The sequence below is a fragment of the Felis catus genome, chromosome D3 (assembly GCF_018350175.1).
Source record: "Felis catus isolate Fca126 chromosome D3, F.catus_Fca126_mat1.0, whole genome shotgun sequence".
In the NCBI taxonomy this organism is placed as follows: Eukaryota; Metazoa; Chordata; class Mammalia; order Carnivora; family Felidae; genus Felis; species Felis catus.
Genome location: NC_058379.1, coordinates 29,071,134 through 29,097,963, shown reverse-complemented (window position 1 = coordinate 29,097,963; position 26,830 = coordinate 29,071,134). Strand labels below are relative to the sequence as shown.

Sequence of the window (26,830 nt, the reverse complement as noted above, 5' to 3'; positions counted from 1 at the left end):
CCACTCCCTGCCCAAGTCCCTCCACTCTCCTCTCTTCACCAGCGCTCTTCACCAGGCCCATGGGCCTCCTCACCCCGCCGGCTCCCTCCCATCACATATCCCCTCCAGTCACAGGAAGCTCGAGACCCCCTCTCGATCTCCCATAGACCCTCGCCCCGCCCCCTCGCTTCGCCACCCTAGACCACTTCTCCTGTCAGCTCGCGGCCCAGGCGGCCAAGGCTACCTTCTCCAACGATGCCGGTCTCTGCACCGCCAGGGAGCGGGCCAATGATAGGACCGTATTGAAATAGAAGCCCCGTGAAGTGCCGGAGCCGGAGCCAGAGCTGCTGCTGCTGCCGCCGCCGCCGCCGCCGCCGCCGCCTCCCCCTCCTCCCCGGGCCACGGCCGCCGCCATCATCGCGCGCGCGGCGGCGGTGCCGGCTGGCCTCCCGCACCGGCCTGCGAGCGACAGAACTCACGGCGCAGGCGCGGCGGTATCCGGCTTCCCCGCCACGTGACCTCTGTTGTCGACACTGGGTGGGGCGTGGCCGTGGGGCGATCCCACCGCTGGAGGGGAGAGACAAACCGAGGGGTAGGCTGAGGTCGCGCACACAGGGCGTGGTCCCCCCCAAGCCGCCGGGCAAGATGGTCAGCTCCGGAGGCGGGGCCTCCCTCGCAAGGCCGGCGGAAGGAGCTCGCTCCGCGACCGTGGGGTGGAGGGGCGTAGAACTTCTCTGGACCTTGGGCCGCGGAGACTAGGGGCTGCAGAGTGGTGGGTGCTTCCCGAGGGCCTCGGGAGGGCGGCCTGGACCCCTGCGGGCCTGCAAAAGCCGTTCCTCGCCTTGGCCACGCACCTCCCTTTCCTGCCCAGACCGAGACGAGCGGCGGCACCATGTCGGCCTACCCCAAAAGCTACAACCCATTCGACGACGACGCAGAGGATGAGGGCTCCCGGCCGGCCCCGTGGAAGGACGACCATGACCTCCCCGATGGACTCGGCGCGCCCACGGACAGGCAGCAGTACCTACGGCAGGAGGTGATGCGCAGGGCCGAAGCCACGGCCGCCAGCACCAACAGGTCCCTGTCCCTCATGTACGAGTCCGAGAGGATAGGTGTCGCCTCTTCCGAGGTGAGTCTTTGGCAGGGCTGGGCGGCCCTACCAGTCTGAATTGTCACACGGGGTCAAGAAACGTTCACTTTGCAAAGAGGTGTGTATTTTGAGTGCTTGAAAGAGGCAGTTTGCCCCCAGTAATCTTCCATAGTTATTAGCAGAGCTTGGGTTAAGGAAATGGATTTTCTGTTTCTTTTATATAATTTCCTGCCCTTCACCCATCCCTGAATGGCTGAAGTGACCCATGAGACCCTGAGTGACCCAGAATGGGTGAAGATTGTGCGTGGTGTGTGAAGCGTCAGCAAATGGGACTTGAGTTCTTTCCTGTCCCGGACCACTTCTCCACTTCGCCAGTAGAGATGATGATGTCTGTCTGGACAATTGCTGAGTAAGCCATAATCCAAGTTTGGTCGAGTCTAGGGCCTTGCCTTTACTTCCCAAATCCAGATGAAGATGCCCTAGGTAGTGTATGGTTTGTGACAGTCCATTGCTCCAATTCACCTTTGTCAATTCTTCTTTCCACCCATAGAAGATTTCAGGGACCCTAAGTGAGAATGGTTTTTCCTTAGGCTCCACATTTTCTCCTTAGCCTACTAATGAAATGGTTTTGTTGGAGCATTTGGGTTTTGTTTTGTTTTGTTTTGTTTGTTTTGTTTTTTTTAAGTTCTTAAAAATGTAATAGTAGATCACTGGTATATGAGCTGAGATTAATTTTAAGCATTTGTAGTTGTTGTTGTTGTTGTTTTTCCCATGACCTGAGCCAAAATCAAGAGTCAGTCATTCAACCAACTGAGCCACCCAAGCACCCCATTAAGCACTTGTAGCTTTGAAACTTAGTTCTGTAAGCTAAAATGTTGTCTTCCTCTGTGGGTCTCTGTGACTCTTTTCTCTGGCAAAGTTTATTCTGACCTGATTACTTACAGTGTTGGGCAGTTTGAGGTATGTTGATTAATTTCTCAAATAGTCATCTGGGTCATTTCTCCATTGCCACTTTGTTGGTTATTTTCCTTCCCTGCTTCTCCCTGTTACAGTATCTCTCATTGGCCTATCTTCCTGTATTTGGTCTCCTTAAGGAAATTTAGGTGTAGTTTTTATATCTCATATCTACTAGATTCCTGTGTTTGAGTTTAAATGAAAAATGTTGACTAAGATTTGGGAAGATTGCCTAAGGTCTTAGGGTCCTACTAGAGGAATTACTTAATTGCGGGTCCCAGGTCCAAGGAAGCCAAGTAAGAACTGTGTGAAGGGACATCTCTGAAAATGGTGAGAACAAATGAAATAGGAAATCAGAATGATAACAAATCATGGCAAAGGGTAAACTTGAATCTGGTATTTAAGACTATGATTTAGACAGGAGTGAGGAGGGGGAGAAAGAAGAGCAAGAGGGATGTTCCTAGGGCAGAGAGGAGCAATGCAAAGGTACCAGCCCACCACCAAAGCTCCTGGGCTCCAGTAGGGAAGTGATGCACAGGTTGCATTCAAGGAAAGAGCCCAGAGGAGGCAGCCTAGGAGCCTTCATGGTCAGAGGAAAGTCTTTTCTTCAGAGGGAAGGAGAATCACGAACATAATAGAGATGAGTGGTTTCACATGGATCGTGGTGACACCGCCCCCCCCCCCCCCATGCTGCCCCTAAAGGTCCTTCTCTTTGTGTAAAGGGGACTGTGAGAACAGAGGCAGAGTGGCACCTCAGGCTTGTGAGGCTTGGACTGAGCCAAGTTGGCATTGCTCTGAGAGGTACATTATGATCATGACTGGGTAGGTGACAGACAGGCACTGTCATCAGTATAGTGACACTGAATTTTACCAGGATTGAGTCAGTTCTTAATTATCAGAGGCCTTGGGAGGCTGGAATGGTCAGCTCCCCCCTCCCCACCCCACTCTGTACTCTCCAGACTGCCTTTGAATCACTCTTTGATTCCAGTCAGAATGGGAATGGGGCTGGGGCTGGTAAGCTCTTCCTGCCACTGAGTGTACATTGTGGCTCCCAGCTGACCCAAGTCACCTGCTAACCTCCCAACATAGAGCCCCTGTGCTGAGCCATGCCAAAACATGATAGGTTCTTATAGAGGATTAAGAGTTTGCAAATATTAGGTTGGGAAGACATCATCCCAGGTTGGCTGAAGTAGGAAAATTACTGAGTCTGGTCAGCTCTAGAGAAGGAGAGCTGCCCTCCTCCTATGAAACCTGACAAGGTTTGTTTCTCACAAGGAGTCTAGCCACAGGTCATGACCACCAGGGGCCAGAATTAGAGCAGAGCAGGTTGTACTCAACTGGCCTGGTAGGCACAGTCCAGAACCATAGAGAGGCTCGTAGGCCACTCAGCAATTCTTCTGTGTTGCAGGCATAATTTATTTATTCTTTTCTTTATCTATGGTTTAGCTATTATGAAGCAATATCCAGTCACATAGTTTAAAATTTAGAACACACAGAAGACTAAAGTTTCCTCCGACTCCTCTGCCCCCACAGCCACCAGTTACTATCAATTCCTTCAGTGTCCTTGTGCAGGTATTCTATCTCTAGAGACATATCTGTAGTCCTTTCCATTTATTTATTTATTTATTTATTTATTTACTTACTTACTTACTTACTTACTTACTTACTTTGAGAGAGATGTGGGAGGGGCAGAGAGAGAGAGGGAGAGAGAGAGAGAATCCAAGGCAGGCTCCACACTGTCCGCACAGAGCCCGATGTAAGGCTCGGACTCACCAACTGTGAGATCATGACCTGAACTAAAACCAAAAGTCAGATGCTCAACCGACCGAGCCACCCAGGCACCCCACTTTTTTTTTTTTTAAATAATTTTGACTTAAGCAGACACATTCTGTATATTTTAGTCTGTGTGTTTCTTAATAGGCTTGGAGGTTATTCCCCAGCTATCTATAATGCACTGCTCTTTTTTTTTTTCAAATAGCTGTTTCATATTCTACTGAATGAATGACTTGTATTTATGTAGCCAGTCCCCTAGTGATAGCCATTTGGGTTGTTTGCACCTTTGGGCAAGCCTGTGGAGACATGCCTGCCCAGGGTGTTCCTTGTTCCCTCTGGCAGCTGACCATGCTCCTGTGTAGTTTTGTGAAACCTGGGATCTCATTTCAGGGGAGTCCAGCAATAAATGTTAGACCAGAACCTGAAGGATGGCGCAGTAACATCAATGGAATGGAAGTGGTGTTTGGTAGGCCATCACACAACCGTGTAGGCATGGCTGACCACTTGCCTGACTGGCAGACCTGAGTGTTTAACCCCTCCAGAGGTCAAGCATGTGGCTGAAAGCCCCCATCATAAATCACATTGTTAGCATAAACTATTTGGCCTACCCTAAGGACTCAGGTAAATAAAGATACTTTTATTGGGGCAATCTAAGGGCAGGGAGCCAGGCAAGGCCTTTCTTTAGAACATGCAGGGTGTAGACAGCGCAGGCCTGCTGAGTTAGTCCTTTAGTGTGGCCCCCAGTCAGCCTGCACACATGCGGTGGGGAGCACCAGCGTCTCCACCTTTGCCCTTGGATTTTCATACAATCTAAGACTAGGTTTGTGTTTTCATATCCACTCTATAGTACTGCAGTAAGACGGGGCCCCACTTTGAGCATGTTCCATGCTCATGTGTCCCCACCAGCTCTTGTGTATGTGTGTGTTCCACTGGAAAGGAAGTGACATAATGGAGATGAATTTCAAGTTTCTAGATTCAGCTTACTGATTCCAGATTGATTTCCACCTACTTATCATTCAATATCTGAGTTTATTTTTTCTTTTTTTAATGTTTATTTATTTTCATGGTGGGGGAGGGGCAGAGAGAGGGGGACGGAGTAGCCAAAGTGGGCTTTGTGTTGACAGCAGAGAGCCTGGTGTGGGGCTCGATCTCATGAACTGCAAGATCGTGACCTGAGCTGAAGTTGGATGCTCAACTGACTGAGCCACCCACGTGCCCCCTGAGTTGTTGGTTGTTTTTTTTTTTAAGTTTATTTATTTATTTTGAGAGAGAGGTGAGGGAGGGGCAGAGAGAGAGAATTCCAAGCAGGCTCTGCACTGTCAGCGCAGAACCCAATGCAGGGCTCAGTCTCATGAACCATGAGATCGTGATCTGAGCCAAAATGAAGAGTTGGATGTTCAACCAACTAAGCTACCCAGCTGCCCCTCGATACCAGAGTTTAATTACAAGTTCAATACAAGGACCTTAGTACTGATATTTTCCCTCAGAACCTCAGGACCTGACCTGGTCAGGAGGACAACTAGACCCGACTGACCTTATGAGATGCATCAGCTGTGAATTGCAGTTGGGATCTAGTGGTCACTGCTGCCCTCTGTGATGCCTGCTGGGTCCTGCCTGGCATCCCTCCTACTCCCTCACCTCATGCTCATATTTCTCCTCCTCTCTCAGCTCCCCCAGCTGGCCCTGCTGCTCTGGGCTTCCCCACTGCCCAGAATCTCTTGCCACATCCCAACCCTTTGCCTCCCTAACTTCAACTTTCAGTTTCCCCTTCAATGTCGCTTCATCAGGGAGCCTCCCTAACCACCCCCCCCCCCCTTAAGTCAGGCAAGGAGTCACTGTGAGGGGCCTACCCTGGCAGAGCGGCCATCATGTGTGTGTAGGATAGCTTTCTTTCTGCCTACCCCGAGAGACTGTAAGCTTGCTTTCTCTGGTTTCTCAGCACTGCAGTGTCATCAACCAATGAAAAGTCAAATTGAACTTGACTCTGTGCCCTCCACCAAGACTGTAAGCTCTGTCAGGGCAGAGATCTGGGGCTGATTAGTTCACCCCTGAATCCCTAGCACCTGGAACTATGGCTGGCAGAGAGTAATATCTGTTGGTGGATATCTTGCAGGACCCCTGTCTGTGTGTGTTTTCTATCAGCAAGGATTGTGTGACGTGTTCACACCCTCACAGCTGGGACATAACCCATCTGGCAAGAAGTTGCCTCATATAGGACAGAGTATGCCCTCACAGGGTCTTCAGCTGTCTTTTGCTTCCTCTTGCTGTATCAGGAATCCCTGTTTGACAAGAGCCACAAACCAAAGGGGAAATTGAGACATCCCCTGTCTCTGTGCTGTCCCTCAGCATAGTACCATTGGCCCAACCAGATCTTTTCTCTGACCATTTTCTTTTTCTAGTTTAACTTTAAAAAACTCCTTTTGGTTGGGAATGCAAACTGGTGCAGCCACTCTGGAAAAACAGTACGAAAGTTCCTCAAAAAATTAAAAATAGAACTACCCTATGATCCAGCAATTGCACTACTAGGTATTTATTCGAGGGATACAGGTGTGCTGTTTCAAAGGGGCACACTCACCCCAATGTTTATAGCAGTGCTGCTGACAATAGCCAAAATATGGAAAGAGCCCAAATGTCCATCGATGGATGAATGGTTAAAGAAGATGTGGTATATATATACAATGGAGTATTGTATATATATTGTATATATATTGAATGCTGATTACTCAGCAATCAAAAAGAATGAAATCTTGCCATTTGCAACTACATGGATGGAACTGGAGAATATTATGCTAAGCGAAATTAGTCAGAGAAAGACAAGTATCATATGACTTCACTCATATGAGGAATTTAAGATACAAAACAGATGAACATAAGGGAAGGAAAACAAAAATAATATAAAAACAGAGAGGATGACAAAACATAAGAGACTCTTAAATACAGAAAACAAACTGAGGGTTGCTGGAGGGGTTCTGGGAAGAGGAATGGGTTAAATGGGTAAATGGGTTAAATGGGTAAGGGGCACTTGTTGGGATGAGCACTGGGTATTTTGCATAGGGGATGAATCATTGGAATCTACTTCTGAAATCATTGTTGCACTATATGCTAACCAACTCGGATATAAATTTAAAAATAAATTAATAAAAAAAAGAAAACTCCTATTGGAGCTCAGGGCTGGGGAGGAGGGTGGATCGCCTGTAATGCTGACATCTGAGGTTTGCATGCATACCCTTTACACTGAGGCCATTCTCTTAAGCTCCGCCCCCTCCCCCCATAGCCACCCTTGTCTCTCGATGACCTCCATTCTCAAAGGGAGCAATGATGATAGGACATGGCCCCCCTTTTAGGGGATAGGAGGATGTCTGGAGACTGGAGTGTTTGAGGCCTGCCTTCATAATGGCTGATGCGGGGTCTACCTAGCTCATCCTTTCTGTCCTGGCATTCCTGATATTGCTCTGCCAAGCCCTTTTTTCTCTTTAGTTAGAACTAGGTCATAAGCACTTGGAGCCTGGTCCTTTCCTCGGCCTCAGGAGGAGTTTAGCAGAAGTTCCTCCTCTCCTGGCCTCCTGATCAGAAGATCACCTTTGGTGAACACCAGCTTCCAGTTCACAGACACTTCCAGAGACCAGAATAGCTCTCACTTCACTGGCCTTCCAGCCTCACAGCAAGACAGGCCACCTCATGGATTTCTCTTCACTTCGATCATAACATCTAAGTAAGACATTTGGTTTCCTTACCAAGTCAGCACAGTGGCACAGACTCGGAGTTTTTGAGAGACTGTGTCAGTTGTGAACAGAAGGAAATAAGGTCTCACTGTGAACTGGGGAAGATTTTGTCAGCTGTTGGTCACTGCTGCCACTCTCCAAATTGAGGTCGGGAGGCTGAGGCGAGAGGGCAAGTGGTTGGTGAGATGAGCCACCACAAGAGACCTCACTGTCAGGGAGGCCAAGGACCTGCCTCCTAGTACAACAGAGTCCTGACCAGCACTCCCACCCCCAGTTGCCAGGCCACCTCCTGGCACATGCTTTATCTTCTGCAGTGGGAAAAATAGGCTAGTGGGACTGGACTATGAGCAATACATCAATTCAAAAAACCTGTGAATGCTGGAAAAAACCATTTCTATCCTAATTTACATCTCTGCCTTATTCCAGAAAAGACTTACCTTAGAATGGACAGAAGTTGGGGCACCTGGGTGGTAGTCAAGTATCTGATACTTGGTTTTGGCTCAGGTCAGGATCTCACATGAATTTGAGCCCCACATTGGACTCTGTGCTGATGGCTCAGAGCCTGCTTGGGATTCTCTCTTTCCTTCTCTCTGCCCCCCTGCTCACTCTCTCCCTCTCTCAAGGTAAATAAAAAAATAAAAAGAACAGACAGAAGCTAACAATACTGAGGTGTTGGAAGAAGGAGAGACTCTAGATAAATTAGCTGCTCTGGGGGTTTTTTGTTTTTTGTTGTTTTTTATTCTTTCTAAAAATGAGCCCTCATAAGATTTGACCACAGTCCAGAAAAGAGTTTTCCTTTTGCTTAAAAAAAAAATCTGATGGTTTTTTCAGACATGTTTCATGAGCTGGTGAAAAATAAATGTTCAAAGCTGTAAAGCTTAGAAGTTATAAGTTTATTTCCAACAAGAGTTCAGTTCCAACTGCCTGCATGGCTCAGTCGGTTAAGCGTCCAACTTTGGCTCAGTTCATGATCTCATGGTTCATGGGTTTGAGCCCTGCATTGGGTTCTGTGCTGACAGCTCAGAGCCTGCAGCCTGCTTTGGATTCTGTGTCTCCCTCTCTCTCTGCCCCTCTCCCACTCCCCACTCTGTCTATCAAAAATGAATAAATGTTAAAAAAAGTTTGCTCAGGACTCTGTTTTTAGGTATTAAGAGAGAAATCTCTTAGGATTACCTGCCATAGCTAATATAACTGCTGAACCACAGCAGATGCAGGGTTAAAAGAGGGCAGGGGCTGCCTCAGGAGGTAAATAAAACAGGGAAAGTTTGAGAGTCTTCTGGCTGGAAAGGCAGATCACAGAGAAAACATGGCTGGAATGGCCTGAAATAGAGGCCAAAGCAAGTTTGGCACAAAGAAAGGAAGGTGTTAGTGTTGCTGAGGTGGTGAGTTCACATCCACCACCAGAATCATATCAGCTCTTGAGGAATATGGTCCAGGCTCTCCCTGTGGCCACAGAGTGTCATTCACTTATCCATTTGGCAGTCCTGCAGCAAGCTGCTACTCTGGGTGAGACATTGGGGACCCAGTGAAAAAGTGGGTCCCTGTCTCATGGAGCTTGCATGCTGTAAAGAAAACTAAGGTAGGTTGAGGGTGTAGAGAGGTGGGTTGAGGATAGAAGTTCTACTTTAGAGAAGATGTTCAGGGAAACTTCTCTGAGGAATGGCCTCTGAGCAGAGACCTGAATTAAATGAATAGAGCCATACCAGTATCTGGATGAAGACCATTACAGGGAAAGAAAGTAGCATGTAAAAGGCCCTGGGGCAGAGTCACATTTGTTTTTAGTTTTGAAGCTGAAACTATGGATAAGTTGGAATCAGATAATAACAGGGCCCAGAAAGGACCCAGAACCTAGCCTGTGAAATAATTTTAAGACATGGCCAGGGCCAGGTGACTCCAGTGTCCCAGTAGAAATCCCATATGTGAAAAGGGGGAGTATAAGAGCCATAGGCCAATGGCAGGGCCAGGTCAAAGCCTGTAAAGTTACAGGGTTATGGGGGCCAGGAAAGGGGGAGGGCTAGAAAGTGTGCTGCCCGTCCAGGCCCTGCACTCTGGCCCCTGCCAGCACCCTTCATCCATGTTAACATGGTCCTGTGAGCCAGCATTATATGGGCAGGAGGGAAAAAGAACTCAGGAGCAAATATGAAAGAAAGCAGGTAGAGGCAGGACAGGGAAGGGCAGAAAAAGGAATGTGTTGTTGGAAAGGATAACGTGCTCTTCACAGATGACCGCGTCTGTGCCTATATGTGCTCACTGAGGGTTTGTGACAAACCTGCTGTGTGTGGTCCTCTGCAGAGAGGAGAAAATTACAAAATGGTATAATATAATGCCATCACCTCTTGTTTTCCCCAGGAGCTCGTCCGTCAGCGAGGCGTCTTAGAACGCACAGAGAAGATGGTGGACAAGATGGATCAAGATTTGAAGACCAGCCAGAAGCACATTAACAGCATTAAGAGCATGTTTGGGGGGCTTGTCAATTACTTCAAATCCAAACCAACAGAGACACCACCAGAGCAGAATGGACCCCTCACCCCCCAGGCCAGTAGCAGGTGAGTGGATCTTTAGCCATCCCGATATGAAGCAGTTGAAAGTGGGGTTTAGTGCAAATAATCAAGATTTCCAAGCCACTTCTAGTGCCTTAAAGGGATCCAAGGTCTTGGTAAGTTACCAATTGTGAGGGATTTGTCTTCACACGCTTTGAATTTTTTTAAGTTTATTTCTTTTTGAGAGAGAGAGAGCACAAGCAGGGGAGGAGCAAAGAGAGAAGAAGACACAGAATCTGAAGCAGGCTCCAGGCTCTGAGCTGTGAGCACAGATCCCAAAGCAGGGCTCAAACTCATGGACTGTGAGAACATGACCCAAGCCGAAGTTGGCTGCTTAACCAACTGAGCCACTCAGGTGCCCCTTTCTTCACACATTTTGAAACAAACATTTCTCTAGGGCTTCTGATTATGTTCATTTGATTGACATCCGGTCTGCATAAATTGGGTCTCCAATAAAATTAAATTTCTGCTCCAGTAATTATAAGTTGAAAGAATGTTCAACTTGATTAAGCTCAAAAAGCTTAATCAGTATAAATGTGATTCATTTCACAGAATTTTTTAAATTCTTTATAAAGTCTTTTTTTTTTTTTTTTTTTTTTTTTTTTAAGTAGGCTCCATACCTAACATGGGGCTTGAACTCAGTATCCTGAGATCAAGAGCCACATGTCTACCGACTCAGCCAGGCACTCCAGAATTTTTTTTTGTTTTAAGATTTTATTTTTAAGTAATCTCTATCCCCAACATGGGGCTTGAACTCACAACCCCGAGATCAAGAGTCACATGCTCTTTCGACTAAGCCAGCCAGGTGTACCTTAAAAAGTCTTTAGAGGCGCCTGGGTGGCTCAGTTGGTTAAGCATCTGACTCGATTTCAGCTCAGGTCATGATCTCACAGATTGTGAGATCAAGCCCCACTTTGGGCTCAGTGCTGACAATACAGTGCCTGCTTAGGATTTTGTCTCTCCCTCTGCCCCTCTCTGTCTCTCTCTCTCTCTCTCAAAATAAAAAAAGTCTTTATATTTAACATTTCCATATCTAATTCAGTCTGGCCATTAATTTTTGTTTTATTTGATTTGATTTGATTTGATTTGATTTGATTTTTTAATGTTTATTTTAAGAGACCGAGTGCGAGCAGGGGAGGGGCAGGGAGAGAGAGAGAGACACAGACAGACAGACAGACACAGGATCTGAAGCAGGCTCCAGGCTCTAGGCTATCAGTGTAGAGCCCAATACAGGGCTTGAACTCATGAACAGTGAGATCATGACCTGAGCCAAACTTGGTGCTTAACTGACTGTGCCACCCGGGCACCCCACCATTAATTTTTATTTTAAAATTAGAAATTATTTTTCTCAAAATTTTCAGTTAGAGGTATAATAAATCATACATAAGATTTTGGCAGGTATTTAAATATCACACGTATGAAGTTAAGAGTCAAGTTTCTATTGACATAGATTACTACTGTTCATTTCTCAGACCATTGTATCTACTTTTTGTTATAGAACAATATAGTCATTATAGAAAAATCTGTACCTTACCTGCTATAGCATGAAACCCCAAAACTTTGTTTTTCCCTTCTTCAGTGTTTTCATAGTGGCAATGGCAGTGTTCATTTGGTTGTGTACCCTATTTCCATTTAACCCAGAGAAACGTTTGACGTAACATTAATGTACAGGTTTCATAGCCATGTCTCTCTGTTTATCTTTCAAATCTGGAATACAGGAGCGCCTGGGTGGCTCAGTCAGTTCAGTGTCCTACTCTTGATTTCAGCTCAGGTCATGATCCCAGGGTCACGAGATCGAGCCCCATGTCAGGGTCAGTACTGAACGTGGAGCCTACTTAAGATTCTCTCTCCTTCTGCCCCCTTCTCAGCTCTGGCACTCTCTCTAAAATAAATTAAAACAAAATTTTTTTAATCTGGAATACAGAGCGATTTTTTAAGATAAATTTTTTTTAAGTTTATTTGTTTTGAGAGAGAGAGAAGGAGAGTGCAAGCAGGGGAGAAGCAGAGAGAGAGGCAGAGAAAATCCCAAGCAGTCTCCACACTGTCAGTGCAGAGCCCAGTGCAGGGCTTGAACTTAATGAACCACGAGATCATTATCTGAGCCAAAGTCAAGAGTTGTCCAACTCTTACTTAAGAGTAAGTTGGATGGCTTAGCTGGTTAAGCATCTGACTTAGGCTCAGATCATGATCTGGCAATTCATGAGTTCAAACCCCACGTCAGGCTCTGCACTGACCGTGGGGAACCTACTTAGGCTTCTCTCTGTCTCTGTCTCTGTCTCTGTCTCTCTCTCTCTGTTCCTCTCTCTCTCTCTCTGTCTCTCTCCCTCCCTCCCCCTTTTCCTCCATCCCTCCTCCTTCCCCACTTGCACTGTCTCTCAAAATAATAAACTTTAAAAAAAAAATGCATACCTGCGGCACCTAGGTGACTCAGTCAGTTTAGTGTCTGACTTCAGCTCAGGTCATGATCTCGAGGTTTGTGAGTTCGATCCCCACATCTGCCTCTGCTGTCAGCTCAGAGCCTGCTTTGGATAATTTGTCTCCCTCTCTCTCTGCCCCTCTCCCGCTCATTCTCTCCTTCTCTCTCCCTCTCTCAAAAATAAAATGTTTTAAAAAATGTATACCTGATGTACAGTACAATACACACATCTTAACTGTGTTTACACTTCCACTAAACAGGTCACTGTTTACCTGTATGTATATCTATGTAACCACCACCCAGATTAGGACATAGGAATGGTAGAGAAGAAATTAGGAAACTATTTCCAGCTCACAGTAGCACTGGGGAGAAACAAATGCGGGTGAAGGAATGGGGGTGGGGGTTGTAGCAGAAAGACCAGGCAGGCGAGTTGTTGGGACTTATGGAGAAGGTGATTGGTGGGGGCCCCAGAGGCTGTTTCCTGTGGATACACTAGCCAAGGTCATGAGGGTTTGTTTGTGGTTCAGTTATAATCCCCACCCATCCCCAATTTTCCAGGTTGACCCTAATTTCAAATCTCTGTCACTTTTTTTCCACCAACTGGCATAGTTTCTGGCGTTTTTTATTTGTGTGTTGTTGTTTTTTTTTTTTAATGGTGTTTTTTTTGGGTTTGGTTTGGTTTGGTTTGCAGTACACAAATCAGAACGATGTTTTGTGCCCTCCTTTTTGAGTTTCTGTGTTACGTAGGAAGTTTAAATGTCTGTTTGCTTTGGACTAAGACCTCTGTACCTCACATGAGCTCAGCAGCAGAGCCAGCCCTGGGAGAAGTGGGAAGCTGACAGGTTTGTGATTGGTGCTTTCCTGTGTCCCACATGCCACTTCCCAAAGGCTTCTTAGGACTTGTGCCCCACCCCTGCATCCACCCACCTGGCCCTAGTCACGCCATAAAAGCCTTTAAAGTCCTGGGGCTCCTAAGGCAACTTAATTTTTGCGGGGAGCATCTTGAAAACTGGAGGCCTTCCTGACAGAGATGTCCCAGTAGTGAAGCAGCCAGAGTTACTTCAGGGAGGTGAGCCTCTGAGTGCCTGATGTCACCTGCCACATCTGGCCTTCTGTCCAGAGATCAGCTCTAGTCAACTGTTGCGTTCTTGCCATTCTTTAGTAAATGCAGGAAAGGAAATCTCTTAAATGAAGCGACTGACTCTAGTTCACCTGCTCCCCAAATGTGCATTGAAGGTATACATGCAGCTTTGTTGGAGAGGCTGATCCAGTGGCCTTACACGGGTTCCTTCCTTCATGGGTGCCAAGCACTCATGCTTTGCAGGCCAGTGCCTGCCCTAGAAGACAAAGCTGCAGGAAAGAGGTCAGTCTGTTGGAAGGTGCAGAGGAGGCAGGTGATCAGTGATGCAGCGGAGGCCCACAGGAGGGGGGCTTGGCCCTGGGAACTGAGGCACCAACCTTTTACATGGACTCAGGATTGCACGGGAGCTTGCCAGTTAAAGGAGGGGAAAGTGGCAGACACATGACAGTCTAAGCACAAGAGAAGCTGGGATGAGGGATGATATTGGCTGTTTCTAGAGCGGGAGCCCAGCAGGCTCTTGACATTGAATGAAGCCTGGGCTGCAAAGGTATCCGTGAGCTCCTACACCCCTAACCTTGCAAAAATCACTATAATGTGTAATTGTTTCTATAAAATAAGTTAAATCTGTGATTCTGTCAAAAAACCCCTATTCCATAAATGCAGGGATATTCTCATATGAAAGCTTTCAAAAGAACTTTCTTCTCTTCAGACTTCTGTCAAGTCACTTGTTTTCCTGTGTATATCCTTATCACCCAAACCCTTTCGTTTCTAAGTTGTATTTGTTTTTCGTTAAGCCATTTTTGTTCTTGCTGATAAAGCTTCATAAGCTACTGCTTCCCATTTCCATTTAAAGCTCCTGGGGAGGTCCGTTCAGATCATAGATTTAACCACTCCCTAAATGTAAAACTCTAGCTTATTTAAGACTTGGTTTCTAACCAAGAGCCACCACTCTTTTTAGACTTCTTTCTTCTCTTCCTTACCATTTCTGTCAATATCCCTAGAATTGGCTTTTGTGCGAGGAGCCATTTTTCACAAAGAAGCCAAGTTTTGATCATTTAAGTGTTACTACATGTATATATGAGTACATAGGAAAGAAGTCAGCTTTGCGGTATATAGGCTGGCAGTAGCCAGGTGGGCTGGCTCAGCTGCAAACACCTCCCACTTGCACTGGCCTGGCCATACATGGGGCTCACAATTGTGCTTATAGAAACCAGCTGTGTGTTCTAGACCTCCAGTCACTGCTTCTGAGTAATGAAATCCTCAGATTTCAGGAGGCTCTGCTCTGTTCTGTACATTGCTGAAGCACTGGGCACCTACAGAGCCTTTAGCCCGATGAGGTCCAGGCTTGCTCTGGTGGGGAGCCATTAAAGACTTTCACCAGAGAGGTTCATGCAGGCTATGTCAGAAAGATGCCCGGCATCTTTGGATAAGGATTGGAAAGGTGGGAGGCTCATCCATATAAGGATAAAGAGACAAGCCAGAAGGAGGGGCCAGATTTGGGGGATCTCTAGGGGATCCAGAAGATGTTTGCATGGCTTGCTGGGAGTGGAGCTGTACAGAGAAAGGGCCTACCTGGAGAATGGTTGGTTCCCAGCACGGCTGATGAAGTGGCCAGGCTGCCGGTCAGCAGGGTAGAGAAGAGCAGACTATGCAGGAGGCTCAGGTTTAGGGGAGGGAGAGTCCCTGTCATGCCTGCAGGGTTTCAGCAGGGTGTCAGGCACAGTGAGGATCTCCAACATACCGAGAGAAGTCCCTATCTGTAGCAGGAGTCGGTAGACTGAGCTTTGCGGGCCAGGAAGCAAAATCAAAGATATTTTGTAGGGATTTATATAACAAAAAAATTTTTTTTAGTGACAGAATTCAAAAAATGAAAATAATAATTGAGTACGATTCTTTGTAACAGATCTAATGGGGAGAATGAAATTATTGATGGAGGTTCAAAGTTAGTGTTCTCTGTCATATAATCCATTGCCAGTGGTCATCTATAAAGGCTGCTCTCTGCCAGTGGCTGTGCAAAAACAGGTGGTGGGCCAGATTTGGCCCATGGATCACAGTTTGCTGACCCCTAGTCTGAAGATATCCATTTGGTCTTTTCGTGTGCTTCTCTTCCCCCTGGTCCTGGGATTCTCATTTTCCTGAGTGAGGGCCACCTAACCAGATGCCGTTCTTCTAAAGCAGGTGTCTCACAAGCTCGCTGTGCTGCTGGCAGGACTGCCAGGAGCTGCTGATGAATATCCCTGCTTTGGTCAGAGGCGGCATTTGCTTTTTGCCCACAGGCATTGCTTCAAAAGACTAACTACACTGTCATAGGTATTTTCTCTAAGTTTTCTCTTTTCTTGACTTTTATCCAAAGATTGAAAGAAGCCATAAGTACCAGTAAGGAACAGGAGGCACAGTACCAGGCCAGCCACCCAAACCTCAGGAAGCTGAATGATTCAGGTCAGTGGGGACCAGTGCTTGGCCACACTTGGATTCTGTGGGGAGACCTCTGGATTTAGTGTTGGTCCTGGTGGATTGGGGGCAGCAGAAACCCCAGCTGCTGTCATGGGTAAAGGTTGTTAGGGACCCAGTGCCACTCCCAGGGGGCTGGAAGTGTGTGTTAAGGCATGGCTCATCCCTCACTCTGTGGAGGGTGAAATAAGGAAGTAGGGGCCTGTGTCCCTTGAAGGGGCGCCTGGGTGGTGCAGTCGGTTAAGCGTCCGACTTCAGCCAGGTCACGATCTCACGGTCCGGGAGTTCGAGCCCCGCGTCGGGCTCTGGGCTGATAATGGCTCAGAGCCTGGAGCCTGTTTCCGATTCTGTGTCTCCCTCTCTCTCTCTGCCCCTCCCCTGTTCATGCTCTGTCTCTCTCTGTCCCAAAAATAAATAAACGTTGAAAAAAAAAAAATTAAAAAAAAAAATGAGCCTGCCCACCATTAGTTCCTACCCTGTGTAGCTCCAAGCTCTTCCAGCAGAGAAAATAAAACTGTAGGAAAGCCCCTGTGGTAAGGGGAATAGCCCCCCAAAGATGCCAATGTCCCAGTCTCCACACCCAATGAATATATCTGGTTATATGACAAAAAAGGAATTACAGTTGCTAATCAGCTGATCTTGAGACAGGAAATTATTCCTGAGTTAACCGGCTGGGCCCAGTGTAATCACAAAGACCCTTTATAAGTGGAAAGGGAGGCAGAGGAGAGATTGTCAAAAACTGGAAGATGCTTGGCTGCTAGCTCAGAAAATGCAGGAGGGACCAGCTGCTAATGAATGCAGGCAACCTCTAGAAGCTGGAAAAGGCTAAGAATCACATTTTCCCCAAGAGCTTCCAGGAGGAGCACAAATCTGTTGACACCTCAGTTATAGCCCAGTGTGACCCATTACTGGACTTCTGACTCCCAGAACTGAAGGATAAGTCTGTGGTAGTTGTTGCTCAACACAAGGAGACTCGTGTAGCTCCTAAGCCCAAGTGGGCGGAGAAGCAGCAGCATGAACAGGCGTGCAAGGTCGATTGTATTTGATGTCCTAGTGCCTTGTTATCACATGATAGTCCCAGAAACACAATACCCCTTATCTGGAAAGGAATTTAGGCCTCCTGGGAGTCCCTGTGGACCCTTAGAAGTCCAGGCACATTGGAGCATGCTAGAAACCAGATGCTTCCTGTGCTACCTTCAAGGAAAGCAGGGCTCATGGTGGACACTCCGGAACCCACTACTCTTGGTTGACACAGCTAAGAAGAAGCCTGATGAAAGCAGAGCTTGGGGGTCAGGAAAGATGGACATCAACACAGTTCAGTGTGGAAAGGCAAAAGCCATGGGAGAGATGAGAGAAAAAAAAAAAACTAAAATGTGTAAGGCCCACGGAAAGTCCAAGCTTAATATACCCTGAAGAAGTAGAAAAGGAACCCTGCACCCAAAAGATACAATTTTAAGGCATTAAAGGGAGTTTTAATTTGTATTGTGTGTAGTAACCTAAGAGTCAAAAAGAAAAAAAGGATACCATGCATATCAGTAGATTGTGCTAGAGGAAATACACTAAGTCTAGAAAGAGAAGTTTCCCCAGAAGATATAAACTGGGATAATAGGGCTTTTCTGTGTGCATTCAGAAACTGCAGTTCAAGGAAGATTTGGGGCAAATGTGCATTATTGACATTTCTTTTTGCTTGTTTTATTTGAAGTGAAAAGACAGCATAGAAATACATTTCAGGAAGAGAAGTCATCCACAATCCCATTTCTACAACATAGCTATTTTGATTTTTTTAATTAAAGTTTTTTTTTTAAGTTTTTATTTATTTATTTATTTTGATAGAGAAAGAGTGTGTGCACAAGCAGGGAAGGGCTAGAAAGAGGGGGTTATGGAGGATCTGAAGTGGGCTCTGCATACAGCAGAGAGCCCGATGTGGGGCTCGAACTCACGAACCATGAGATCATGACCTGAGCTGTGAAGGCCGACACTTAACCGACTGAACCACCCAGGCACCCTGCTATTTTGAGTTTTAAACCTCGTCTTGTAGACCTTGTTCACAACCCCAAGTAGTTTTGCATTGTTGTAGTTCTGATGTCTCATTACTTGTATGAGTCTCTGTTCCTTTCCCCGGCTCGTGTCCAGGGTCTGTCTAACCGGGTAACTGTAGGTTGAGGGTCTTTGATCTCCAAAAGGGCTGCCCCCCGCCAGGCTCCTCTCCCTGCCCCACAAGCCTGCCCAGTGCTCCTCCCTCATGCACCTTATCCATCCCCACACTCACCTCTTTGGGTGACCTCATCCCTTCCGCCCGTTTTCCAGATTAAGATTAATTTTGTGGGGCTCCTGGGTGGCGCAGTCAGTTAAGCATCCGATTCTTGATCTCGGCTCAAGTCATCATCTCACAGTTCATGAGTTCAAGCCCCACATCATGTTTTATGTGGGTGGCGCGGAATCCACTTGGGATTCTGTCTCTCCTCTCTGCCCCTCCCCCACTTGTTCTCGCATGCTCTCTCTCTCAAATAATCTTAAAAAAAAAAAAGATTAATTTTGTGAAGCAGTATTTCAAGACATGTTAGTTAACCGTTCTCCTGGTGTTTCTTTCCAAACTCAGACTCCATCCCTGGAGGGGCTGGTCCTGCTGCGAGTACTGAGGCTTACCCAAAGAACCCACACCTTCGAGCCTATCACCAGAAGATAGACAGTAATCTAGGTAAGACCGGAAGGCTAGCTACACCAGCCTCCTCAGGTCACTTATTCAGAACACTTGTCTTCCAGACAGCTTGTGCTGGGCCCAGCCAGTACACCAGTAACCACCAGTTTCTCAGGACCAAAATGTGGTGTCTGCCACTTCTTCCCTACATGTCAAATCCAATATGAGATGTGAGTCATAGCTATCTCACCTCTCTCTCTCCCTCTCCCTCTCCCTCTCCCTGTCTCTCTCCCTCTCTCTCTCCCTCTCTCTCTCCCTCTCTCTCTCCCTCTCTCCTTCCCCCTCACACTCTCTTCTCTCTCTCTCTCTCTCTCTCTCTCTCTCTCTCTCTCTCTCCTTCGCCTTCTCTCTCTCTCTCTCTCCCTCCCTCTCCCTCTCTCCCTCTCTCCCTCGCCCTTGCCCTCTCTCTCTCTCTCTCTCTTTCTGGAGTCAGTCTACTTCTGTCCATCCTTACCTCTCATCTGGGCTATGACAGCCACAGGGACTAAGAGTCCCTGGGAGGCCACACAGTGCAGCATTGAGAATACCCCATCACCATCATCTCCCCTGTACACCAGGCACAGGAACAGAACCTGTCTCTGAGGACTGGGGAGAGGGTTAGATGAGCAACACCATAAATCCCATAGGGAACTGCCTGGTCTGTAAGAGTTGGCCACTCATGTGGCCACTGCAGCAAACACTGGCCACACAGCCAGGCTCCTTGAATTCTGTGTCCTTTGCCCAGCCTCTGGCCCCATCTGCCTCTCCACCCCTCCTGCCCTTGTCACTTGTGGCTCCAACTGCCTTCCTGCCTCTGCCTAGAGTGTCCTTCTTCCCCGCTGTTTGCAGGCCGGCTCCTTCTCATGCTGTGGGCCTGGCTTTAATGTGCTGTGCCCTGTCTTAGTTCTGTATCTGCTGGCTCGTCTGGTGTCTTCCCAACCACACTGTAAATTCCAGGGAACACAGGACTATTTCTATATTGTCATCACTTTACCCTGGCCTAGTAGGCAAGCACTCGATGATTCATTTTGAATGAAGGGAGAGAAGCCAGTTACTTAAAGTTCAAGTGGAGGAGTGTGTGTGGGCAGTAGGAGCAGGCGTGTGAGTGGTTTCCATGAGTTCATTCTACGTGGTGTCTCAGATGTGCTGCCCCTCCAACCTTCACCCCCTGAACAGGAACCTCCCCCATGGCTACCTGGGTCTCCATCAGTCTCCCACCACTGTTGGGAGATGGCAAAGTGGGTGAGATCCAAAGTAAAATCTCCCCCTACCTTAAAGGTATCTAGTAGGAGACAAAACTGAGACCCCTGGTGATGCACATTGGGCATCTGTGCCTAGGCTTCCTCTTCCTCTCCCCCCACCTGGCCCACCCCAGGAGGGACACTGAGGGCCCCTTCCCTTATTTACTCAGAGCAGTGCCCATTCCAGAGCCCTGAGCAAATAGCATTACAGCATGTTAGACAAATATACTTTCTTGTCAACATTTAGCCTTTGTTTCTGAGTATTTAGATTCATTGTAGAAAATTATGAAGTTAGAGAAAAAAAAATTATGAAGTTAGGTAAATGCCATGAGGAAATAAACACTTAGAAGCCTGTTGTCCAGCGGTAGCCACTGATTTGGTATCATCTACTTTGGATGTACATGTGTACACGTGTGTGTATTCAACGTCACAGTACTGGGGGTCATTTAGTATTACATCCTGCCTTTTTCGTTTATGTGTTGAACACTAAAATTTTTTTCTTGAAATTTTTTTGACAAGCCCCACTTCACCAGTCCCATCCCCTCCTTTTGGACGCTTAGGCTATTTCCATCCTTCTCTACTGTATATGATACTTTTGGGAGCAAATCATTATAATCCTATGAGTAAGTCTTTCGCTGCATTTTGTAGCTGGATTGCTAGAATGGAATTACACAGGGAAAAGAAGTCTCCTCCTGAGCATTAAAAGAAATCTCCATGGAAATAAGATGTCAATTGTAGAAAATAGACATAAGCAGGAACAATAAAAGAACTAATTCGCCCACCCACAGCTCACAGTTTCCCTCGGTGTGAATGTCAGCACTAAACCTGCCCGCCGGTAGCAGGGGAGAGGGCCCATCTCCACACTACACACTCAGGCAGGCTTCCATCCCAAACTCCACCTGCCCTTTGCCTTCAGAGCCTAGGAAAGCCCCAGGCAGCCAGCTCTTTATTGGGTCCTCTGGACTCTGCCCTCCAGAGCCAAAGGCCTCAGCCAGAAGGTGCATCTGCTGGGATGTGACCACTCCAGAGCCACACAAAGGGACTTGAAGCCCTCAGTCTTCCCCACTGAAGGTTTCCCCACCCAAATGGTGTCACTGGTGCCAACTGAAGAGAGGAGGAGGAGGGAGACCTATGGAAGGGTACAGAGTTTAGGGAGTGAGGCAGGAAGAAGGGGTAAGTACAGCCCATCCCTGGAGGCTAAGGGGGTGCAATTGGCATGACCTTTGTAATCTGGGCAGGCATGTGTGGCATGCCGAGAAGGGCTAGGGTGGCACTCAGGAGCCATTGGGCCCACTGACACAGGCTGTGCCTGGCTGCCCTTCACAGGTTTGCTCCTTCCTTCCTACCACACCCCCTGGCCCCTGCCTTTATCTCAGGGACTAGTGCAAGTTCCCTTCTGACGGCAGCTCCCTTGTTGGGTGGCTTTACTTTATCACATACTTTTTTTTTTTAATCTCGGTATACTTATTGCTTGTTCTTTGCTGTCCCAACAACCAGCAAACTCCCTGACGTTTGGGGTGACCTCATAGGTTTCACTCTCCATGGAATACAAGATCAAAGGTTTCAATAAATTCAAGAAGCATAGAGCTAAGGACAATTTTAAAAACAAATTTGATTCTGCTTAGATTTGTGGTGCTAGGGCCAAGTATTTGTGTAACCTGACTTTTCTTTGCTTAACGTTTTATCTTTAATTCAGCCACAAGAAGGCTTATGAAGCACCTCTTCTTCTCTCTTCCCTCTAGTTCTTTCTTGGCCTGCTGCTGCTAGTAAAAGGACAGAGGGCAGCTCTGGGCATGCCCCCCATTTCCACTCTGTGCATTGCACACATACGTACATACACACACACGCACACACGTATACACACACACAGCCATGAATCCCGGGAAGAGGCCATACTACCTAAGTCCACCCTGGCAGAATATTGAAGTCAAGACTCACCTCTGTAGTTGGCTCAGCCCCATCAGGGGACCCCACAGTGCCTCCAGCATCTCCCTTCAGTTCGCATTGATCCTAGTTCACCTTTATGTCACCTCTGCCCAATACTCCCTTCATATACTGTTAAGTCCAACCACGGCTTTACAGATGTTATCCGTCTTAAAAACAGATGTGGTAGTGATTTTTTACAATTATTTGAAACAAAGGGAAAATATTCATCACAGGACAGCGTATGGAAGGAAATAGAATGAGTTCAGAAGGAACCTGACACCAGAGTGGCTAGTTGTGGCAGAGCCACTCCCTGGGGACCTGCCTCTCAAAGGAGATTCCCCTCAGCTATGATCTGAGTCCTGGGAAGGCCAGAGCACAGATTAGGAAAGGGGTCAGAATTTGAACTCAGACCCAGTGGGACTGACCTGGGTTTCTCCCCATACTGCACTTGCCCTGCTTAGAAGTGGGACGTTGACCCCTTGTGTTTGGACTTGAATTTCAGCAGTAGTGATGTAACCTGTTGCTAGTGCTGAACCTTTGCCAAAAGTCGTGTGCTTCATAGTCCCCTTGGGTCTTGCCCCAGTTGGCATATCTGAAGGGACCTTCAGCTCTTTGTTCCTTTTGACATGGGGACCCTGGACTGCAGGGATCTCTGCAGAGATCCCTCTGCTTGTGCAGAGTCCACTGTCTTCTTTCTGGCTGCAGAGTAAGCGAAGGAAATGGTGCCAGCCAGATTCAGGTTATGTCATACCCGCAGGACATATACAGCATCGATGTGTTTGTGGATCTGAGCAGTGGTAGCTGAGAATGAACTAATGTGGGAAAATGTGAATTTTCGTAACAGAGGTGACAGGACCTCACAGCATTCAGGTGCAGTGGAAACATTTGCACTTCATGGGTTTTTTGGGAGAGTACCCCAGGTGGCAAGGCAGGGATAACACCCCTATTTCTCCTGCCACCTGCAGAGTGGAAGGGTGGGTGGGATGCAGCCTTCTCTGAGGGGATCCTAGGGCAGGAGCAACCCGGGTGCAGGGGCTCCCTTTGGACAGGGGCTTCCCAGGTCCATCTCTCAGATGTGTTTCCAAACAGGAATCCTCATACCTGCTAATCCAGAACTGTGCTTTGATCGAGCTTTAGAGAGCTGGAGATGGAAGCAAGGAAAGCTGGCAATGTTGAGTTTACCCACCAACATGGGGCTTTTGCTCCTGAAGAACAAGCCAGTGGGTCTGGCTATTAGTTACCTACATACTTCTCACAGATACTCATCATGGGGTCTGGGAAGGGAATGTGTTTTCCAGACCCCTCTGTACTTCTCTTTTCCTTGGGTACTAACTGATCTTGCAATATGCTGCAATCTACTAGAACATTCAGAGGCAGCTGAAAATTATGATCTAGATGCATTTTTTTAAAGCCCAAAAAGATAAACAGCATTGTACAAACAGTGGTTATCTTAGGCTGACACCTGGGGGAGGAGTGGCTTCAACATTAAACACAAATTGCTTTATATGGAGTAAGCAGGTTTTCTTTTTACTTGCATGTGTTTTGGAAAATGTAACCAAAGCCCTAGAGTTTTATCTATCTTATGAGAAGGAGGACTCTGTAAGTGTAAGTATTGCTGAGCACCTGCCATGGACCACACAGCAGCCGCAATGCTGTGACTTTGCTCAGCCCCATGTCCTTTCCCTCTCCCACAGATGAGCTGTCCATGGGACTAGGCCGGCTGAAGGACATAGCCCTGGGGATGCAGACGGAAATTGAGGAGCAAGATGACATTCTTGACCGCCTCACAACCAAAGTGGACAAATTAGATGTCAATATAAAAAGCACAGAAAGAAAAGTTAGGCAACTTTAAAGACAGAGAAGGAGTTCCACTCCATTGTGATGAAAAGAGCCGAAAGATCTTTTAAACTCCCCAAAATTTCATTTATGTTGTTTTAGTATGTAATGTACCATGTGTTTGCAAATGTTATAATTATAGAGTGGGTCCTAGGAGATGTTGTTAGGAGAAGTGTCTGTCCCACTTTTTTTAGAGCCATCATCTCTTGATTCTCTGAACTGAATGCTCAGAGCTGTAGTCTGAGCACAGTAGCATGGCCCTGAGTACCTTGGGCGTTTGGTTACCATGCCAGAATGAGAACGAAAAAGTTGCATTTCTCAATTTAACAAGCATATGGAAAGATGTGGGCAGAATTTCAGTCTTGGAACCACCAACCTCTGTTCCTGTTTGCTGTATTTCTCATTTCTTGGCCTTACGGTGAGTCAGAGCACTGAGAGACTGTGTAAGCCAGTTGTTTGTGGGGGATGGTCCTTCCCACACCTTGGCTTACCATTTACGATCCTCCCACTCCCACACACACACACACTGAGCACATTGCGATTCTCTCAACACACCCTCCCACCACCCCCCGGAAAGGATCAGTGTTAGATTCACATTGTGATCCTCTCAACACCCTAAAAGAATTAGTGTTCAGAAATGGAAAGTATCAGCATTTGCTGTTTGGTTGACAAATGTCACCTTTCCCTCCTGGCCTCCATTCTTGGCATGCATTTTAATAGGAGGTGTTCAGATCCTCCTGCTCTCTGTGATGCCTGGAAATATGCAGGGAATCGGCTCAGCCCTGCTTCCCCGTGCACTCTCACTTCTAAGTTGCTGTCTGACGTTAGGGACAGATGCAGCACTGCCTCAAGTCTATCCAGCTAGCCGATTGGGGGCCCTGTACAGTTTGTGGGAATGGAGCATCTTACAGACCATGCCTACACTGTGTGCTCCTCCCCTCTGGGAGCACCTTGACCCAGCCTTGGGGATGGCAGTGTTTATTCAGTGCCTGGGGTCCCCTGACCTGCCTAAGATTCCTATCCATTCTTCTTGCAAGATGACTTGACTCATCACTTGGTTCTTTGCCACCCAGTTTGAGGACTGATACTCCACATAGGATGCTGACTTGCATAGAATGACTTAGCTTTAAAAAAAAAAAAAAAAGCCCAGACATTATCATTTTAAGTGGCCCAGCTTGTTCTACACAAAGACATTAATCTGATTACAGAAATAAATTTTAATTAATGCTTTTAAGTGATTCTTTTTTTGGTAAAGTGACATTAATTAAAATTGACTTCTGATTGAAGCTATAAGACCCTTGTCTTTTTAAAAAGCAAATTAATTAAACTTTTAAAAGATGGTGAAAGGGGCTGATTTTAATAAGATCAGTTAGGTCAGAAACTTTATAATAGTGTGCTTCACCTTGACACATGGCACTGTCTGTGTGACCTTCACCAGTTTGGTTCTGGAGCCTATAAACAAAGTCCCTTAAAGCAAAGGAAATTTCTGAAGTGCTACAGCAAAGTATTTATGTAGCAGTTCATTTGTAGAAGTTCCATCCCTGCATGATATTCCTAAAAACACAGCTTCCATTGGCAGATAGAACTTTGTCATGTTCCAGCCACCTCGTGGAGTCTGAGCAACATCATTATGAATATCCCAGCACATGAGAACACAGAGGTGGTCAAATTAGATGTTTATCAGATGAGCTGATCACTCAATTGATCAGTGGTAAAAGGAAAAATTTTAAACATATACCTAGCCCAGATAAAATGAGTTCAGAGAACTTTCAGCAAAAAGGCTGCTGACAAGCATGAGGCCAGAATGCAGAGCAGCCTGTGTGTATATTTCCACTCCTAATTGTTTTCGATTTTTTTCTAACACCTTCCATGTATGTCATCATAGATGTTTCTGTTCATCAGGCAGAGACTCATGGAGATTAGTCATTATACCTCAGGCCTAAACTTAATTTTTCAAATAAATACATGTAAAGGCCACAAACATTCTCTTCCACAGTCTTCCATTTGTATAATGAGATTAGTGATTTCAGTGACCTGAGGCGAAGTGGCACTGAATATTTTGCCCCTCCCCTGTCTTTTGTTAGATAATTGAAGCCACTCTTTCTTTACCCACCCCCAAGCATATGAAAGGAAAGCACCGTCACTTTTCTAGAAATTGTCTTCTGACACATTAGATGTATATTTAATCCACTCTTGTTTAGACCCTTTTATTCTAGGGCTCTGGCCAAGGGACTCTCGAAGCTGGATGCTGGCCACCAGCTTCTTTCTGCTGGGTCTTCACTCCTGCTCACATGCCCATAAAGGACCAGTTGCCGATTCTACTTTATTAAGCAAAGTTGTTTGCATTTTCAGAGAACAAAGGGAAACATGGAGCCTCCAGAATCTTTGCACATGATAATTATGATGAAAAAGAACATTCTACCCTCTAGACTAGATGACATGCCTATCTCATAGAGGCGCTCCAAGGTGCCCAGGCTGGAGTGGGCTGTGGGTGAGCTTTGTTACCACAGACAAGAGCAGTGAACTCACCCTTCTTACCAGATAGGGTCTATAGGACAGGTTCTTATTTCCACAGTCAAGCTGGAAACAAACTGTGCCTTCAAAAAAGTGGCTTTTCTAACTTTAGGTTGGTTATATGTTGTGTGCTACTAACTTAAAAATAAGTACATTCTCTTCAGAGGAAACAGTTTCTAACATCTAGTGATCTGTAACAACACCAGTGGAGCTGCCTTGTCTTTTCTGCATTCTGTAGGAAAGGAGACCTGAATTTAACTCAGGTGGCAAGAAGAAAATTCATAAGTGCATTTTTATTTCTCTTTCTCTAACTTCTGTTTGTGAATATGTCATTTTAAGGGTACACTACACCAATTTAGTAAAAAAAAAAAAAAAAAAAAAAAAAACGCTTACATTTTTGCCTCTATAGGCCTTTTCTCAGAATTTGTAAAGTTACCACTGTTGTTAGCATCTTCAGCTCTGATGATGAAATGTCTTGTATAGAGAATGATAAGCCAGTCATTAAAAGTGCTTGGGGGGCGGAGGGGAGGCTCTTTGTTCAGAGTCTATCAGAACAGCCCCTAAGCTCCATGCCTTCAACTCAACAAATGACCATATTCTGGAAAATAAAATGTGAAGTTTTTAAAATCA

General features: G+C 46.5%; 2 protein-coding genes across 2 annotated transcripts in view; one reads left to right on the top strand and one right to left on the bottom strand.

Annotated features, from left to right (window-relative positions):
- The window catches only part of PI4KA (phosphatidylinositol 4-kinase alpha), a 112,122-nt gene extending 111,683 nt beyond the window's left edge, over nt 1-439 (bottom strand). Inside the window, exon 1 of the mRNA XM_006938723.5 lies at nt 224-439. Coding sequence (XP_006938785.2) covers nt 224-397 — 174 coding nt within the window. The 5' untranslated portion in view covers nt 398-439. The remainder of the gene's footprint in view (nt 1-223) is intronic.
- A 147-nt stretch (nt 440-586) lies between these two features.
- SNAP29 (synaptosome associated protein 29) lies at nt 587-26,830 on the top strand. Its single transcript, XM_003994964.6, has 5 exons — nt 587-1,108; nt 9,868-10,064; nt 15,909-15,994; nt 18,606-18,704; nt 23,545-26,830. Exons 1-5 carry the CDS (start codon nt 872-874, stop codon nt 23,700-23,702), a joined length of 777 nt encoding a protein of 258 aa, XP_003995013.2. The 5' UTR covers nt 587-871; the 3' UTR covers nt 23,703-26,830.

What these genes read in the sequence shown, in the direction of transcription:
- SNAP29 (XM_003994964.6), top strand. Translation starts at nt 872, where the DNA reads ATGTCGGCCTACCCCAAAAGCTACAACCCATTCGACGACGACGCAGAG. An exon ending in TAGGTGTCGCCTCTTCCGAG is followed by an intron (nt 1,109 to 9,867) that starts GTGAGTCTTTGG and finishes TGTTTTCCCCAG; the next exon opens with GAGCTCGTCCGTCAGCGAGG. An exon ending in ACCCCCCAGGCCAGTAGCAG is followed by an intron (nt 10,065 to 15,908) that starts GTGAGTGGATCT and finishes TTTTATCCAAAG; the next exon opens with ATTGAAAGAAGCCATAAGTA.